Source organism: Melopsittacus undulatus, chromosome 4 (assembly GCF_012275295.1).
Source record: "Melopsittacus undulatus isolate bMelUnd1 chromosome 4, bMelUnd1.mat.Z, whole genome shotgun sequence".
NCBI classification, from domain to species: Eukaryota; Metazoa; Chordata; class Aves; order Psittaciformes; family Psittaculidae; genus Melopsittacus; species Melopsittacus undulatus.
Window position 1 is genome coordinate 36,870,141 of NC_047530.1, and position 18,266 is coordinate 36,888,406.

Consider the following 18,266-nt stretch of genomic DNA (forward strand, 5'->3'; position numbering starts at 1 on the left):
CAATCTCTTGGACACCTTAAAGAATCCACAAACAGCCTTCAAACATGCTTTCATGGGCAAGTATAAAGTAATGTTTTATTACCAAAATAAATTTCTAAGAGCCAGCACTTCCCTGGAAGGGGGAGGTGAAGAACAAACTTGCAATGAATATGATGAGAAGAAGTAGTATGTTTACTCTGCTGGCAGTGGCATTAAGCACCCTTTTTTGATCTCAAAAAGCTACAGCAAAACCCTCCTGTACAGACAATTAAAAATTAACACTGGGATCAAGATTTGGGTATGTAATAGCTAAGTAAGCAATAGGTGTGTAGTAAATGTAGTAAATTCTCCATCACTATTAATTTGGTTTAGTGAGACAGGAAATTTTTAAAGACAGTTTCTTAAACAAGGGATTTCAGGCAAGAAATTAACAGAAGCCTGCTAGCCACATGATCAAAATTTCTCTTGTGACCTACTAAACTGGACCGCTTTCCCACAGCTCAGGCTGGGTCTCATTTACAGGCTCCATTTCCAACAGTGGCCATTTAGGATGCTCTGCAAGAGTTGGAGAGAAGCACTCTCCTTAAATTCTAGTAATCTCAAAAGATCTCCCCCTAGGCCTACAACCAGATGGTCTACACTTAGAGAGTAACATACAAGTAAGAGCAATAAAGCACTGTTTTCAACATTTAAATCCATAAAGTGGCTGGCACATATTAGTATGATCTATTTTAACTTGTCTTGAATTTACTAAGATACTTTGACTTCATACTGGGATGAACACAGGCATCTAAAAACAGAAATTAAACAAAAATGAGACCTAGTACCAGAAATGCTAGGTTCACTTCCATCCCCTTCCTACACACTTCTGTCCTACTGTCTGACCTCGTACATGTGTTCCATAGTCTTGTGATCGACCTAGTATTAAATCCCCTACCCACAGGCAGCCTATACTTTTATCTCTCAGTATTATGAAATTGGTAGCTTATCTGGTGAATATATACTTCCAAGCACCCTCAACTAGGTCAAAGAAAATGTTTTCAAAGGTCTCCCCTTTCCTATCTCTTTTTGAAACTTGCCCTCTGGGTCAGTCAGCTTCGTGAATAAATCCATTCTCTCCTCACATCTTTCTCAGGTAGTAGCAACATGAATTTCATTTTTCCTCTGTCCAAGCCAGCACGGAGACAGAGGAGTCCTGTTATTTTCACTCTATACACTTGGAAAAGACCAGCATTATAAGTAGCAAAGTAAGCCACATGAGCTCTCAGTCCAGTACAACAATATCATACCACATCCAATTAATTAATACCTGAGAAGCCCCTTTATAGCAATTAAAGTTAGATTTATTTCATGAAAACAAACTGCATTGAAATTAATTAAAAAACCCAGAGGAACAATAATGAAATCAGTCTGAAGAAATCTGTAAGAGAAAATAAAGGCAAAGCAAAATTTTCAAAGAGATAAAGTCTTACATTACTATACTAATGGACATAGCTGGGGGGAAATGTAAGCTTTCATGCACTCAAGTTATTAGCTCTTTAATTAAAACTCTTATGACGCTCTATTGTTAAATTTAATAAGATCTTGAAGAAATATTACATAAAAATGTAGAAAGAGGTATACTTTCAATAGATAAAGCTTCATGTTTCAGGGAATACACTTAAGTGCTCCTGAAGAGGCTTGGCAAAAAACCGCCCTTAAATGCTCCTCCTCAACTGTGCAGAACAGTGAGTAACTCTTCATACAAAGTCCACTGTTGGAGGCAACATACTACAAGAGTATTGGTCTGACTATGGCAATTCTCATGGTCTTGTGTTAAAAGTTGTTTCTTGAATTGATAATAATGTTGGGATCTATGCCATTACTGGCAGAAAACAATCCAGTGAGTTTCACCTGCTAATTCCAACACAGCACTTAAAAACCAAACAAACCTAACAAAACATACACAAAACCCTCAAAACCAACCACGTAAAAAACCCCAAAACCACACCCCCACATCAAAAGGCTATCCTGAAAGGCAGTATAGTTTCCCATTCTAGCTATGTTTATATATATTTATATATATATATATGCCCACTGCATATGTATGTTCATATATACATATATGTATATACATACACACATTCCTAAAGGAGAAAATGCTCAGGGGAAAGCAAAAAGTTATAAATCATCACTCTTCTTTTATATAGCTTGTCCACTTCTCTGTCCTAAACCCCCAAAAGTTCATGGCCATAAATTCCAGTCCTGTTGCGACACACAGTCCTGTGCAATGAATGACACAGAGGAAATCCACACCAAGACCAGAGAGGAACAAGAACATACAGCCATACTCATTAGAAACACATCAGGGCAGTAAACTACATGAGTAAACTGAGGGTCACAGCAGAGTCCTCAGCTTCTTTTTCCTCCCCCCATAAAATGTATATTTCTGCAAGAGATATATGGGAACTAGCTATGAAAGTCAAGCAATTAAAAAGCATTTCTGAGGTATTCATGGGACTGTACCAGCCACAAGTGCCTGACAGCTCTACGTGTGTGCAAGTCCCTGGAGTGCCATCACACTTCAATTACTATCACTAACATTAGTCATTATCAGCCTGGCTTCATTCCCTGGGGAAGGCAGCTTGTGATGACAATATCCAGCCTCTGCTTGTAAAACAATTCATTAGGCAAAGTGGAACAGCTGGGGCAGCCACATGGAGGTCTGCAGAGTGGCCACCCCACCAGGACCTCCAGCCCCCCTTTTCCTTTCGGAGACGGGCAGCCACCGCCCCCATGACAGCTGTAAAAGCCTCTGGGGACACTTCAGGTTTAATCAGTGCTCCTTATTCTCAGGGGAAGCATTTGAGTGCAAACTTAAACTAATGGCACTCAGAAGGTTACAACAATCATCAGATAAGAGGCTTTAGGGTATTTTTATCTTGTTCCAATGCTCACAAGTTAATGAGGCAATAAGACAAGATACTATCAGACTTAGCAGAGCAACATGATACAGAGGGGATGCTCAGAGCTGCATTTACTGGAGATGCAAAAGGTAAGGTGGTAAGTACATTATGGGTCTTGCAGGAGATTTAGACTTCATGCTCAGAACAACCAAAACTACTCAATAAAGTGACAAAATGCTGGATTTTCCACGTAGCATTGTATCACCTGATCCAAAATAAGAAAAACTGTGATGGAATATAGCAACATTACACCAACATGGGTTTAGTCTACTTGACAAATACACTGTATTTCCTTTCTCAACACGCAAATCCAAACAGTGAGACTGATCCTTCTGTAATGAGTAACTCCACTGCCTCTGTGCTAGCAGTGCAAATGTGCCACCAAAGAGGTGAATAATCCCTGGTTATCAGTACAGATACATACTGATGATTTTTAACCTTTATGCCACTTAGAAACAGAAATATTTTTACATTTAATGTCTGTAAATGACTGAAAATAGCCTCGCTTTTCTTAGTTATTTTGTCTGGGTCCCAGGCTGAAGAGCACTTGATATTAGGATCTTTTTCATCACCACATTCTCATTTTACTTCTACTGATGACATACACAGTATTTAAAAGATGCCTTCCTGTGGCATATACAGCAGCAAGCATTGGACAAAACCAAATAGTACGCAGGATAGAAGACCTAAAGACACAGGATTTACATGCTCGTTTTTTAAATCTGTGATTTTTCCAATGTCTTGCAAAAGAAAGTTAACATGAACTCTACCTTACAGCTGAGGAAATAGGGAGGGATATGTGAAAAGGCAAATAAACTGACAGAGCAGAACAGGGGTAGTGCCAGAAACTGAACCAAGGTCCCCAAAGTCACACACTACTGTGATTTTCACCAGGATCAGCTGCTGCTCTGCAAATAGATCCAGCTGCCCATGCTGTGGAAGAAAATTTTCTTTATTCCTGCCAAAAGTGAAAATTTACATGAAAAGATTTCAGACAGAGGCGATACAAGAACAATCTTTCTGGTATTTATAAATACAAAGAAAATATTCTATTATCAGAAAAGAAGCAGAAAAATTTTAACTATATAAAGATATAGATGGCAAAAGAATTTTAAATACTAACTACAGACCAGTTGCAAAGGTTTGAGTGTCCCTGCCGGAGTCTCCTGAGATTTGTTTGGCACTTTTGTATTTTTAAATCGTAATGGAAAAATGCACATAACCTTATGCTTGATCAAACTTTTCCCCATCCTCAATTCCTCTACTGACAGTAGTCTACAAGTTATCCTGTCAGAATGAGAGTAGCAAAAAATAGGCTTCTGACAGTATAATGTAAGAACATTTTGTTTGTAGTCATGTTTCTTTCTGTACCAAGCATGCAGCAGGTAGAAATGCTTTAATGTGACAGCCCATTCCTTTACTTTTGTGGCTAAAAGCTCTTCAGTCAAGCCCCATTGAACCCCTGCTTGATGGTGTTTCCGCTGTTCATTTCAGCCAAGACACAAGAACCTCTGTGTATGTTTAGGTCCATTCTCTTCCTCTGCTTAAAGAATGGCATTGAATGCACTGTACCTCCCTACACAGAAAAACAGGCTTGCCATCCCAAGTTGCATAGCATCATAATCAGCTCTGTGAATGGAATTACCTGGAAGTCCACTCCTCGTCACCAGAAAGAATGAAAGCAATCACTGTGACACTAGAATCCTTAGGTTTCTTGTTCCTAATCGGGCTGCTCACGTGGAGGCAGACCATGGAGTTGCACTTGAGATCTGCTCACAGCTCACAAGCTGAACCAGCTGTTTGGTACTGTGTTCATCTGAGATTGTAGAATGCATGCTTTGCATGAATTTACTTCTGGAAAAAGGATCTTAGATTGCAGAATCATCCAATCACTGGATGATCTGGGTTACAAGGACTCAGGAGGTCTCCTGCACAAAGCAGGGTCACTTGTGGGGTCAGAGCATGCCACTGAAGGCTTTATTCAGTTACATCTGGAAAACCTCCAAGAACAGAGACTGCACAAACCACCCTGGTGGTTGCACATGTTCCACTACTTGATTGACCAATGCTATTGCTCCAGATGTTCTCACAAAGTACAGATTACTGCTTTGAGTAGCACACCAAAAACCCCGCAAAAGCCAATGCTGCTGAATCAGATAATGATTTCAGAGTCTTCAAAGCAGTTTGGTCAGTCTTCAGATTAATCAGATCTCTTCTTCTTCTTCCCCACTAACACTGAAAAGGCTCTTGACCACAGGAAGTACCTAGATCACCTTTCACACTATGAACATGAACTCAACAGCTCTGTCCAGAAAGGATCAAACTATTGCAGCATTTCTGTCTACAATTGAACAAACTCTAGGAGCCAAAGGGGACTTTAAGAAGAAACATTTTTAGAAAAAAATACCAGGGTATAACACAAATGTTTTGTGGGGTTTTTTTTTGTTTGTTTGACTTTGGTTTTGTTTTAGTAAAGCAAGTGATACATCCTGGTTGTAGTACTTTTCAGAGGTAACCTTTGTTTTAACAAAATCAGATCCACAAACTAGGTATGGGGATGTAGATAAGGAGAGGAAGAAGATGAGAGAAAAGGGAAAAAAAAGGATGGACATTTCAATGAAGATCAAGTAAAAGCATCTTTTAGTAACTCAGCTTTTATTTAGGATATTGCTGTTACATTGAGCATCACTCAAGATCAACAGCAGTTTTAAGAGCACAGTTATCTGCCACTTATTGGGCCACTTAGCACATGGTCTTTTAATGTAACTTGAGAAACTCAGCTACCAGAGCTAGATGGACACTAACACTTGAAAAGCTGCCCTTTGTATTTCCAGCATCAGGCTTCAGAAGTACTAACCAATGCAATGGCAGGTGCCATCTTAGCATTTCTAACACTCCTACATCTATGCACATTTAAAAGCTACTACACAGAATCACAGAATCCCAAGGGTTGGACAGTCCGAGTTTACATTGTTTATGATCTCCCATCTGTAAAGGGTGTCCAGCACTTACAAAAATTCAGTAAGCTGTATATGGAGGTCTCAATGGATACTTGACATAATGGAAATTTGGGGGTTTACAGTAACTTTGAATATTTAAAAATGATTCTGCAGAAAATAACTGCATTCTTACTGTGACAAAAAAAAAGTCACAGACAAAAAATAACCTGACCCAAACTATATAAGCTAACAAAAGGAGATTCCATATACACAGATATGAATGACAGGCACCAAACAGAAAATAAAAGCAAACAGAAATTGTAGACTGTTGAATTTCTGACACATTTAGGAGAGCTTTAGGGATTTTCTCTCTCTTTTCTCAGACTCCATCAGTATACACCGCCTTCTGCAGCAAGCACAGTTATCAATGTCTGGAGACTAAGATGCTGTACCAGTACTTGCCATCAAAATCCATAAACGTGCTTTTGCCTTGGAGTAGGGGAGGGGGAAAAAAGGCAAAGGTGCAGAAATTTCTTGAAGCTTAAAGAAATATTTATTCTACTTCACCAGCAGCCAGAGAACACCCCAAGGATCCATGCAGTATTTTTTCCATATCTGACAGTTACCTAGATACAGTGTTTGTTTTATGGTAAGAATGTACAATTTATGCATATGAGTAGCATCACATTTGATACCATCAGTAGAATGTATCTCCTGGATTTTCTATTTAAGAAAAGTCTGCACCTGCTTGCTTTTTTTTTTTTTTCCCCTGCACATAGAGGGCAACTCAACCATGTACCCACTTATTTCAAAAAAACAATAGCAGCCAACATCCAGACTCAATTTCCACCCTCACCATCACAACCTAATCTCCTGGCAAGTTAATGCAAATCAAAGCGAACACTCCGCTGACACTGGTAGCAAAACGTGTTCCTCTCCCAAGAGAGACCTGTAAAACAGGACAGTCACTGACAGCAGTACAATTACTGACACAGATACAGACTTTATGGACATGTTTATCTCTCCTGTAAATCCACACTCTCTCTCCACTCCAATTCATGAGTCATAAAGAAATTGCAGATAATGAAAAAGTTGGAGAAATTTACAGCGTGTCGGAAACCTCAGACAGCCAGAAGAAATTAAAGAGCTGACTGAGGATAAATCACACAGGTACAATTAAAACTTCCTATACCTTCTTCACTTCCAAACTGGGGCACAGCCAATGGAGATGATGAAAAGTTGAGGTCATGACTCCGCTGACTGTAATAATTTCTTAACTACCTACATGTCAAAATTAGCCAATTCACAGATCACACATGAATGGCAATTTCAAGTTGGCATTCTGATGTCTTGCTCTTCAACAGGAGCTGCCCTGGAAGCATCCTGCCTGTAAATAAGGCACCCAGTAAGCAGTATAAGGAAAAGCGACTTCCTTGTCCCTCTGCAGATGCAGAGTACCTTTTACCATAGCACTGTGCATTAAAATGAAGCAGCAGAGCTACAGAGTGGGAGGAGGGTATGAGGAGAATTGGGAAAAAGGCCAAGGTTTCACATGGAAATCATAGCAGCTCTGACATCACAGTGACAGGGCCATATAAACACTTTAATGGACAATGCAAGCATTCTTTTCACCTTTCTGAAGCAATCAAATAAGGTTCAAGAATTACTATGAATATAAACTGAAAACAGCCTCTGTATTTTTTCCCTTCTAAGGGAAACAAAACCCAACATTTCAACAGATTGTGTAGTTCTCAAAAAATTCTGTGATCATCTCCTAATCCACAAATGAACCATACAAAATGTGAAACATTTTTTGGGATAAGTCTACTAACTGTGCAAAGTAACTCCTTAAGCTGTGCATTACAGAAATCCAGTGTCCAAAGAGCATAATTTTTGTTGTCCAGCTATAAAACTCTGCCTTCAAGCTTTGAAGCACACGAAGTATATTATTTCACATAAAGTCCTCGCCAACACAGTACTAAATAACAAAATAAGGGAGAAATATGCTTTCAGGCAAAACTAAAACATGAAGATTCATTCAGCAAGACAGGGAATGTAGAAAACAACCAAGAATAAAAGAGTTGCTGCAAAGAAAATTCTAAGCAGAGCAGAAATAACTGAAGTACATGTACCTCAACTGCTTCCTCCTATGCAGGACAGCTCACCTTGTAAGAGTAAACACACTGTGTACTTTAAGTTTAGGGACATAACGGCACACAATGTTCTCTTCAGTACAACATATTTAAAACAATGTAGGCAATTCTGACATGTATTTTCTTCCTTCTTGTTTCACATTTATACAGACACACTAGTACTAGAAGCACTATACCTCTGGAGGTGCCAGCTTCTAACAAGTGAGCATCCTCCTTACTCTTGTCAGCTGTTAAGATGCTAAGCACACTGCTGTATCTTTCTAACACCTGTGGTTTAAGTGCCAGGCCTAGCTAGCTAGGACGGTGACAGCAAAGTCCGCAGGTCATAGGTTTTGTAAGAGTGCACTTCTCTTAGATGGCAGACCATACAAGGCCAGACGAGCTCCATCATCCTGGGTTTAAAGATAGAAGTTTTCCTTCTCCTGTGTTGTGAGTAAGACTGTAATCTCTCAGGTGAATCTCCAGCAACTGCTATCGCAAGCCCACTGAGGTGCCGTCGGTGCTGCAGTATCGCTATGTCTAGGTGGGATTCTGACTTAGAGGTGTTCAGTCTCAAGCCCACAGATGGTAGCCTCGCGCCAGTGGCTCCTCAGCCAAGCGCACACATCAGGGGTCTGCACAAGCTGCGCCTCACCTAAACAATCCACTGTGCAGGCTGGAAGGGCTTGCTCTCACTTGCCTGTATGGACAGGTGAGAGTCGAATCGGCAGGTGACAAGGTGCACGGGTAGCAGCAGATCCAACCTTGCATGTGGGCAGACCAGCGCATGAGTAGCTCGAGATTACTCAGGAGATGTCAGTTGTGGTGGGACACTCCCTGACTGCCTAAGCACCCTTTTCAAACCAGATTTGCATATCCCACTCGCCCTTGGTCACCATGCTTGAAGTAAATGGGGTTAAAGCCCTTCCCAAAATCTTCGTTCACAAAGCCAAGCCATCAATCAATCTTTCTAATAATTAGCACTGAAGCTCCTGCTGTGGGATCTAGATTTGGATCCACACCATGTGATCCTCTTTATTTCCTTCTTCCTTCTCCAAAAGTCTGTTTTCTTCTCCAGCTCCACCACAACACTCTAGGGAAGCTATTTCTCCAAGGAAGTAAGGAAAGAGTTCATGTTCAGGAAAGTGTTCTTCTACACAGAGATTCCAAAATCTCATTTTGGCTTTGAAATTATCCATGTCAAGAGTAGCCTGAAAGGATCACAGGCAGAACTAAGCATACATGTTTTAAAATATGCTAGTTAAATCCTGATGAAGAAAAAAAAGATCGAACTGCTCTACCCATCGAAACCTACCAAAAAAGGCTGAACTTGTAGGCTAGAGATCACAATAGACAGCATTTATCTGAGAGAAATGAAAAAACTGAAGACTACCAATCTAACAAAGAGTGGTGATCTGTAAATAGCTTGGAGTTCAGAAGGACTCCTTTATGACTTTCCAGAAATTTCAGAGGCTGTAGAGGACTACAATTCACAACCAAGGACATCTTAACTTGGGAGCAAGGTAGCTGTTCCTCATCCGTGTGCCCCTCCGTCTCTTGCTGTCTCTGGAAGGGTCTCTCCATTACAGGGACACCTCAGTGATTACTGGTAGCAGTCATTAAACCACCATGCAGTTTATCCTACTACTAAAACAAATAAAGAAGACAACCCCTCTATCACACAAAAGGTCCTTCCAACCAACTATCCTGACATGCTGATGGCAAGTGCCTACAGTAGAGTATAACAACAACGAAGCACGCAGCTGCACCTGCCTAGAAATATCTTCCAGCTTTCTACATCTGCAAGATTTCCAAGCCACTGGTGACTTCTCTGTGGTCAGACACCCCTGATAGATTTATCTTCCAATCATTTGTCTCGTTTATTGAGTGAGATAAACTCCGCGCCCACAACCTCCAGTGGCAATGAGTTCTGACTTTAATGCACAGCCCAAGTATCTCCTCATGTCTGTCCTGACACACTATTTTATTCTCTCTGGCTCTCATACTATGAGAAACAGTGAAGAGTCATCATCTCCTATTCACACATTCTCTGCATTAATCAGTTTTACAGATCTTTTTCACATACTGCACTATTTGTCTCTTTCCAGTCTAAAAACTCCTGGTCACTTACTCATTCTTCATATTAAGAAAAACTATCACTGACTGACTTTTCCTTTATCAGTCTGTGATGCTACAAGACGGCCAACTTTTTGCTGTTCACCTGACATCTCCCAGGTCATCCAGGTCTAATTCTTGGGCCCTTGATGAATAGCATCAAATAACTCTTCCACTGTATCCTCAGTATTTAATTTGCTTAAACACATATGGAAAATAAATCAGTGTTACACAGAAAATAGAAGCAAAGTTGCTAGAGTACAGCAAAAGCCAGGGCACACAAAACCATGGGGAACTATAAACAGGGAGACTTGGTTGAGCATATTCAGTAACTGTCTCATTTGCACTTGAAAGAGCATGAGGATTTGACACTGGATGGTCATTCTTAAATTCCTAATTTTACAGAAAGAAAACCACAAAACAGCCTAACCTCAAATAAAAAAAGTAATCTAACATCCGCAAGCAGACTAGCAAAAATCACTGTCATGGCAATTATAAATGGTACTCACATCTGTGGGATCAGTTATCGCTTTCTAATATTTAAGGCAGATACAGCACAAAAACACCATTACCTCTACAAATATATTAGGCCTTAAAAAGTCATAAACTTTTCAGGAATCCTTGCACCAGCACCATCACTGTGACTGCATAGCAACCAGATAATCTCTCTGGCATCAGTGACATTTTATAAACATGGCTGTGATATCACACACACACTTTAGGACTTCTGAACCAGTATAGCAGGTGTTATCTGAAAGGTATCAGAGATACACAGAGAAGCATTATCAAGGCTTTCAGAAAGTCCCTGGATAACCTCATTCCTTCAGGGACATGGCTCTTTCCTTGTTTCTCCATCCTGCCCATTTACTTTTACACATAGCATTATCCCAAAGTTTGGGAAAAACATATTTTTAAATTTCATTTTATTAAGAAAAATGTGTACTTTTCTCTATGCGTGCTCAGAAACACCTCTCTATACATCTACCCAAAAGGATAACAGGGCAGACCTTTAAAAATAACTGCAATCAATGATAATAAAAATCTCTTTAGAACTTAGTTAGTTTTGCTTAAAAGCAATGTATGCACTTCCAGAGCTGCTAGCTCATGAAACCAAAACCTTGAAAATCTTCTAAAGTCAGGTTTGACTCAGTTGTTCTGAAAGTTGTAATGGGTGATTACAGAGGAAAAACAGAGCTAAGCTGCAGTTACTTACACAAACCAAATGATACTAGATGCTTTGTGGTCTACAAACAGTGAATCAGCATCTGTGACTGGGGTCCCAGGTAAGAACTACCTCCCTCTTGCTTGCCCCATCAGCTGGGGTTTCCTCATTCTGCAGTGCTCACTACTCTAATCCAAGCAAAGCTGGAGGGACAGAGAGGAGAACAAAAGCCCATAAAGAGGCAATGTGCCTATAACCTTCCCCCTCCCCCTGATTTCTGCCAAAAGCAGAGATGAGATCCACTAACTGGCTGCAGCTCATATGCAGCAGTAACACTATGCCTCCCAAAGTCACCCTTACTACATGAACAATTAAAAGTAGGTGTGTTCATTGAGCCCTGTTCCTCCTCCCAGCCTTACAATAACCACATTAACAGGGACAGCAGAATCCACACAAAGAAGGATTTATAATACTAAAAATGGTTTCGATGTATTCTAACCAATAAAATAACTTTTTAACAGAAGGCAAATAGAAGCTGTAATGAGAGAACAGATGCAAAAAAAGCAGTAACAAGCTAGAAGACAAGATAGAATTTTACATAGCTTAAAAAAAAGAGGCAAGGAAACACAAGCTGACACCTCAGGAGAGATATTGAGATTTTTTTTTTTAAAAGATTTTATTATTATTGATATAAAGTCCTCAGTCTGGAAGCTGGAGAACTCCAGAACCACCCTGTGGCAAAGAATAAATACACAAGCCAGAGACCTAAGGATAGCCTATCCTCTAAGAGGAGAGTAATGGAATTAAAACCAGTGGTTCACACCCCATTCAAGGAAGGCTGACCTTCAGATAAATTCTGTGCTACGGAAGGAAAGAATACTCTGCCAGGCACAGTCATGGGCAAGCACAAATCCACGTACTAGCATGCTAGGAGTAGAGATTCCCCATGATCACCCTGGAGATCCTTTCTAATCCACAAGGAAGATATTAAATTTAAGTAATCAGCAAATTAATGGTGCAAAGCCTGCATCGTAGTAAGAGGTAAATGAAATTAAAGCTCATGAAAGGTAAAACAGCATCAAAAATAAGCAATGTATGCTGCCTGCATTGGAACTAAATGTAATAAGTACTACTGAAGCTAGAAGATACATAGCTGGACCGATCAGCAGTTATCTTCTTCAGAAAGTAACTGAACCTCCTGACAAGGGAGAAACAGCATTATCAAAAATAGCATTAACCATTTAAATTGTCAAAGGGCTCCTTTGACATCATCACCCCACACACTCAGAGACTTTTGTGTTATCCAATGAGACTACTGCAGTCTAAACAGATAACTTGCTATACCAAATAGGAATCATAGCAGAGGGTAAGAAGCCCAACTCCTCAGATGCCCATATAAAAATACCAGAGGAAGGTCTGCTGGAATTATTCCAGCTGAATGACATGCACTGTATCTCAGACCTCTAACAGTAAAAGTCACCTCTGACATTTCTAGTCATCTGTTCCTTGAACTTACTGTTACAAGCCAAGCAGGGCAAGTGTATTTAGTTTCATCTGATAAAGAAGAACTTTCACAGAACTCTACTAATTAAGATATAACCATTTAAGTCACATGAGAATATGCAGCTTAAAATGCAGACCAGTGACTGTAAAACTGGCTACTTTCAAAAAAGTGGAGGACAACTGTAAATCAAACCAGGCATCAAACAAGCAGGTAAGAACACGTAAGTTATGCATAAACAATTTAATTTGACTTACAGAAGTCATGGGGCATTCAAAATAGGAAAGCCAGAGTTACAGAAGCAAAGGTAACCCCATGGGAAAAAGAGGAGAGGAAGTTAGCTGTAAAGAACAGAGATGTATGAGAAGCAAAAAACAAACAAAAAAAAAAAGCAAATCCATGGCCAAAGAGTCTGGGAAAACAGGAAAATAAGAGTGTGGAATCCAGATAATAGTACTCAACCATTCATAGACAAAAGCTGTGAAGATGGATAAAACATTCAATACATTTGTTCTAAATTTGTCAAGAATATTTATATAGACATTTATATAGGCAAAATAAGAAAGTTTATGAGAATTTAAAAAACAAAGTATTTAATTCAGTAATTATTTATCAAACTACACCATGGTAAATCAATTGCTCAGATTTCAGTTTTATCATTGCAGTAGTACCTTGATATATAAACTTTTCAAGAGATACCAAATCCCACTTGTCACTTTGCCTGATGAATTCTAATGCAAAATTAACATGAAGTGTGCTGTAAACTGGTTCAATAACAGACCTCACAGCATAACTACAAAGTCACTCAATAGCTACATTTGTCATGGAGTGCTGCAGGAATCACACTGGTCCTGTACAGTATTTTACCAATAACTTGGATGAAAATAGAAGCCTTTAAAATATAAAGCATTTGAGATGGGACGTGGAAGAGGACAGCTAGAAGGAAAAGTAAATTCCTAACAGAGTGAAGCAGAACTGTTTCTCACAGTCAATACAGGTAAAAAGTTTAAAGATACTGTAAAAAAATAAACAAAAACCAACCAAATAAATCAAACAAACAAAAAGACGTTGCACATTGAGAACAGGAAACGTCACAAAACTCATTCTTGATAAGAAGAACTTCAAATCATGACTGAAACAGTAGTTCTGTTTAAAAAAAAAATAAAAAAATAAAAGTAGCCAGACTTCTACCGGCAGCCTCATCCTGCCATCTAGAGGAGAGTGATCAGCAGTGGTTTTAATCCTGGTTTTGACAGTCACGACTTTCAATAAACAGACAAGTTCAATTTCTACTATTAAATTTCAATACACAAAGATATAATCAAATCCAATACCTCTGGACCAAAACAAGTCGATCAACTTTATTAAAAAGGTATTTTGAATTTTATTTCTTGTTTTCTTAACTATCTAAGTCTGTAAGAGAAAAGAATTTAAAGACAGTACTAAGAAAAATAGTCCTGAGAAGCTCTGTTCAAACTTTGCATCTAATTTTCTGTTAAATTTTTAAGAGAAATATATGACACATAAAGCATTCAATGTATTATAACGTAAAGGAAAACAGACTCCAGAAACAAGAAGTTATAGAGAGGTTTCACAAAGCTTAAAAATCCAGTATTTCAGTTACTATAGACTAGGGGTTATAACTGCCAGACCTAAAGATATTTCATTGTTCACTCTGTCTTCTTTCTGTATTTGTTTGTTCTAGGAAAAAATAAATGGAATGCATGCAACAAATATTGCTAATGAAACAACAACCTTGTCAGCCTTAATGTAACTCAGGCTCTGCTTCCACTCCATTTAGCAGAACATTTAGCTATCTGACATTTAAGCCTATAGCTTAACTGAGAAAACAAACCATTATCCACTCTCTCAGTTTTATATTGTTATAGTTTAACTTCTACCCCATTAAATGCTTTACATAGTTGTAACATATTAGCACTGAAAGCAAAACAAACTTGCAGAGAGTATGGTAAAGTAGGCTTAATGATCTGTGCATAAGGAAGCGTTAGGATATCCTAGGTTTACAGTGAGGAAGATTCTAAATACCTGTTACTGCTTTTTTGTTACCCACCGAAAGGAAGGTGAAAGACCTGTAAGTTTTAAAACTTTTGGTGCTTTGTGTAGCCCAAGAGTAACTGCAGCTAAGGTCTACACCAGGGCAAAATTAAGCAGAAAATAATTAAACGTATCAGTATGTACAAGTCACATTTAAAAGAAATGCAATACTCTTTTGACATCCTCAAAGCTGGATCAACCTGTTAACATTGGAATTCTAAACGTGATGGTGAAAGCAACTTCTTTGTGAGAAAAAAAAAAAAAAAAAAAAGATAAAAATTGTCGGCTTGTAAGAGGGATGAAGGTAAACTTTAGTACTCAACAACACCTCCCAGCACAACTGGGGTGGGGGGGAGGGAAAAAAGGAAAGAAACCACAGAAAACAGCTACAGAAGCAGAAAAATGTTTGAACACCAGAGTGACAGGAGAATCCTATACACAACTGAAAGTCACCCATGAAGTTTGACAGAAGCACTGCCACAAGTATTCCAAGAAACAGCTTTAGCATCTGAGCAGGAAATTAAGCAAAGTGACCTGATTAATCTCAGGCAACATTAAGTCAGGATCAGAAGTTTATGTGCCACTAGACAACACAAGACTGACATGTGACCACTTGTTATCCCTGCACAGTTTCCCCCATGCAAGTAGGCTGCAAGTTGGAGATGCAAGCTTGCGCTCTCATCCTCTTTTGGAAGGTCACTGTGACTGTCAGACACTTGCCAAATCCATCAACACATTTTTACAGCAACAGATGTATCCTGACCACATGTTTTAGTGGGAAGACTTGCAATGCAGTCAGTTACACCTGTGTACAGCACTTACATTCATCCAGTCCCAGCTGATAAGCCAGGTTCTGCAGGCCACGAACTTTTTCCATCAGGTTAGCAGTAGTGAGGCTCCCTAACTCTAAGAAGAGAGAAAAGCGGGAATTTTAACAGTCTGTAGCCATCTAATGGTAGTTTACCTGTTTAACACTTCACAGAGCACTTTTAAGCCATACTTCTGACAAGATCTATTTCCAGTGAACAGAGCATGTTCTAAATTCAGATTGACAGCGCACCTGATATTAACATAATGAGAAAAGACCAGCTTTTTTTGCTGAAAAAGACAGCCACTGCTCTGTTTCATGCTGTAATCTGCTACAATTGCAATGAGCTAACTTGCCCCATAATTTGGAAGTTCTTGTAAATTCATTTTGCTATGTGAACAAGCTATAACATTATGCAAGGGAATGTACATTAATATTATAAACATTAATAATGTGTGTTTCAGCACATTTCTTGCAGAAAGTCAAAGATAATTTGTCCCACTGCATAACAACTTATCTGCAATTCACAAAAGAGGCAGAACATGCTCAAGGATGTTTACTTCAAACTAATAGCTGTAACATGCAGCAAATCTACATGCTAGATAGCCCTTGTGCAACTTGCTCATACAAGACTTAGTGTTTGATTAGACATTCTAGATCTATGAGTGAAGGTGCATGGGCACCAAATCTCTGGACATGTCAATCAATAAGTCTATACTGCTCACCAAGTTTGATCAGCTAAGCTCCACCAACAAATTCATGCCACCTCTCAAAATACAAGAGACACCCACTATACTTACAAAGCGAGAGACTAGTAAGCATGGTAACTGAAATGTATTTTTACGTTACACTGTTTCAGCTGATTCCTCCATGCTTGTTTTGAAAAGTCAGCCTGACATTTAGATATTCTTTTGGAGATAACTGGATTCATGAAAAAGGTGTATCATTAATGGGACAGAGAAACTCCTGAGCTGGAGATTCTGCAAATGTGAAGGCTAGTGACCTGAGGCCACAGCACCACTTACAAAACATTTAAAGAACATATTTTAAGCCTCTTAAATAAGTACTGAATTCCCATCTGCTTTGGAGACCTTACTTTCTACCCACAATGTCCATACTCACCCTTTAACATGTCAATATCATCATTTTCTAATTCAGCCATCCACTTGGGAGGGGAACTTGTAATAGGCTGTTTTGGGGGAAAAAAAAGTCCATACTCAGGTGCATTTTTAGTTATACAGAGAAGTCCCCGACAGGAAAACTCCAGATACTCTGCAGACATATTTTTATGTCTAATCTTGTTTGCTAGCTTTCCTCAGACTTTTTATAGCTAAAAAAAAAAACAACAAAAAAACCAAAACATACTATCACCCCCAAGACAAAGCCAGTATGAACATCATAACACAGAATCACAGAATGGTTTGGCCTAGAAGGGACCTTAAAGCTCATCTAGCTGTGTCCCCCCTGCTACAGGCAGGAGCACCTTCCACTAGACAAGGTTGCTCAAAGCCCTGTTCAACCTGGCCCTGAACCCTTCCAGGGATGGGGCAGCCACAGCATCTCTGGACAACCTGTGCCAGTGCCCCAGCACACTCTCAGTAAAGAACTTCTTCCTTATACCCAGTCTAAATCAGTTCCCCCTTGTCCTGTCACTACATGCCCTGGTAGAAGTTCCCACTCCAGCTTCCCTGTAGGCCCCCTTTAGGCACTGCAAGGAAGGAAAAAAAAAAGGGGGGGGGTGTGGTGAAAGCAAGTGGGATTTCCTAGTTTAAATCCTTTCATTTCTTCCAAGATGCAATTCTCAATCACAGCTGCACAAGGTATTAAAAGCACAAAACAGAGATATTAAACACACAAGGATTAATTATGCTAGCACATACTGAGGTTATATTCGAGATACACTTCATTGAACAAAGATTTGCAGGCCGCAAGAGGAAACAGCGGAGCTACAATCAGACGAGAAGGGGAAAACGCGACAGGCAAAGCAGCAATCGATAACTCACGCTTTTGAAGGAGGCGGCGAATTCAGCAACCCCAGGCACTGCCAAAACAAAACGAAGGGCAGCGATGGGTGAGCGGCGCTGGCGGCAGCGTCCCGCACCCGCCCGGCCCCTGTGGACGCAAGTCCCGCACCGCAGAGCCACCCGAAGAAGAGCCAGGCCCGGCCGGCCCGCAGCTGTCAGACTTACACTGCTCTGGCCACAGGTCCGGGGAGGCGCGGTCCAGCTTCTCGAAGCTCAGAAGCGAGGCCTCCAAATCAGCGCCTGCAACAGAGAACGGGTAAAGCCCGACCCAGGCCTCGCCACCGCAACACCACCAACAACCCTTCCCGCCTTACCATCCGCGGGAGCCGCCATGTCGCCCGCCTCACGTGACGCGACGCCGTTCCCCCCCCGCCCCTCCCACGTGACCCCACCCTCGCGGCAGAGCCCGAAGGAAGAGAGCGACAGCAAACCACACCCCCGGACCCCACGTGTCGGGAGGCGTCACCGGGGGCGGTGCTCGGCCAATGGAGGCTCCCGCTGTCAGTGGGCGGTGTAGCTCTCGCAGCCAATCCACGGCCGGACACGGGGGGCGTGCAGGAGGGGGACGGGGCCACCGGCTCGCTGACGGCGATTGGCTGAACGCCG

General features: G+C 40.4%; 1 protein-coding gene across 3 annotated transcripts in view; it reads right to left on the reverse strand.

Moving 5' to 3' along the window:
- Window positions 1-18,034, reverse strand: part of LIN52 (lin-52 DREAM MuvB core complex component) — a 44,897-nt gene extending 26,863 nt beyond the window's left edge. Inside the window, exons 1-6 of one of the 3 annotated variants that reach the window (XM_034061908.1) lie at window positions 17,975-18,034; window positions 17,826-17,900; window positions 17,640-17,677; window positions 16,759-16,825; window positions 15,651-15,734; window positions 5,632-6,812 (exon numbers count right to left, since the gene is read on the reverse strand). In XM_034061908.1, coding sequence (XP_033917799.1) covers window positions 6,745-6,812; window positions 15,651-15,734; window positions 16,759-16,825; window positions 17,640-17,677; window positions 17,826-17,900; window positions 17,975-17,993 — 351 coding nt within the window. In that variant the 5' untranslated portion in view covers window positions 17,994-18,034 and the 3' untranslated portion in view covers window positions 5,632-6,744. Of the gene's footprint in view, window positions 1-5,631; window positions 6,813-13,001; window positions 13,920-15,650; window positions 15,735-16,758; window positions 16,826-17,639; window positions 17,678-17,825; window positions 17,901-17,974 lie in introns of those variants that run through there. The other 2 variants (XM_034061910.1, XM_034061909.1) reach the window with 2 other exon arrangements.
- Window positions 18,035-18,266: the final 232 nt, after the last annotated feature.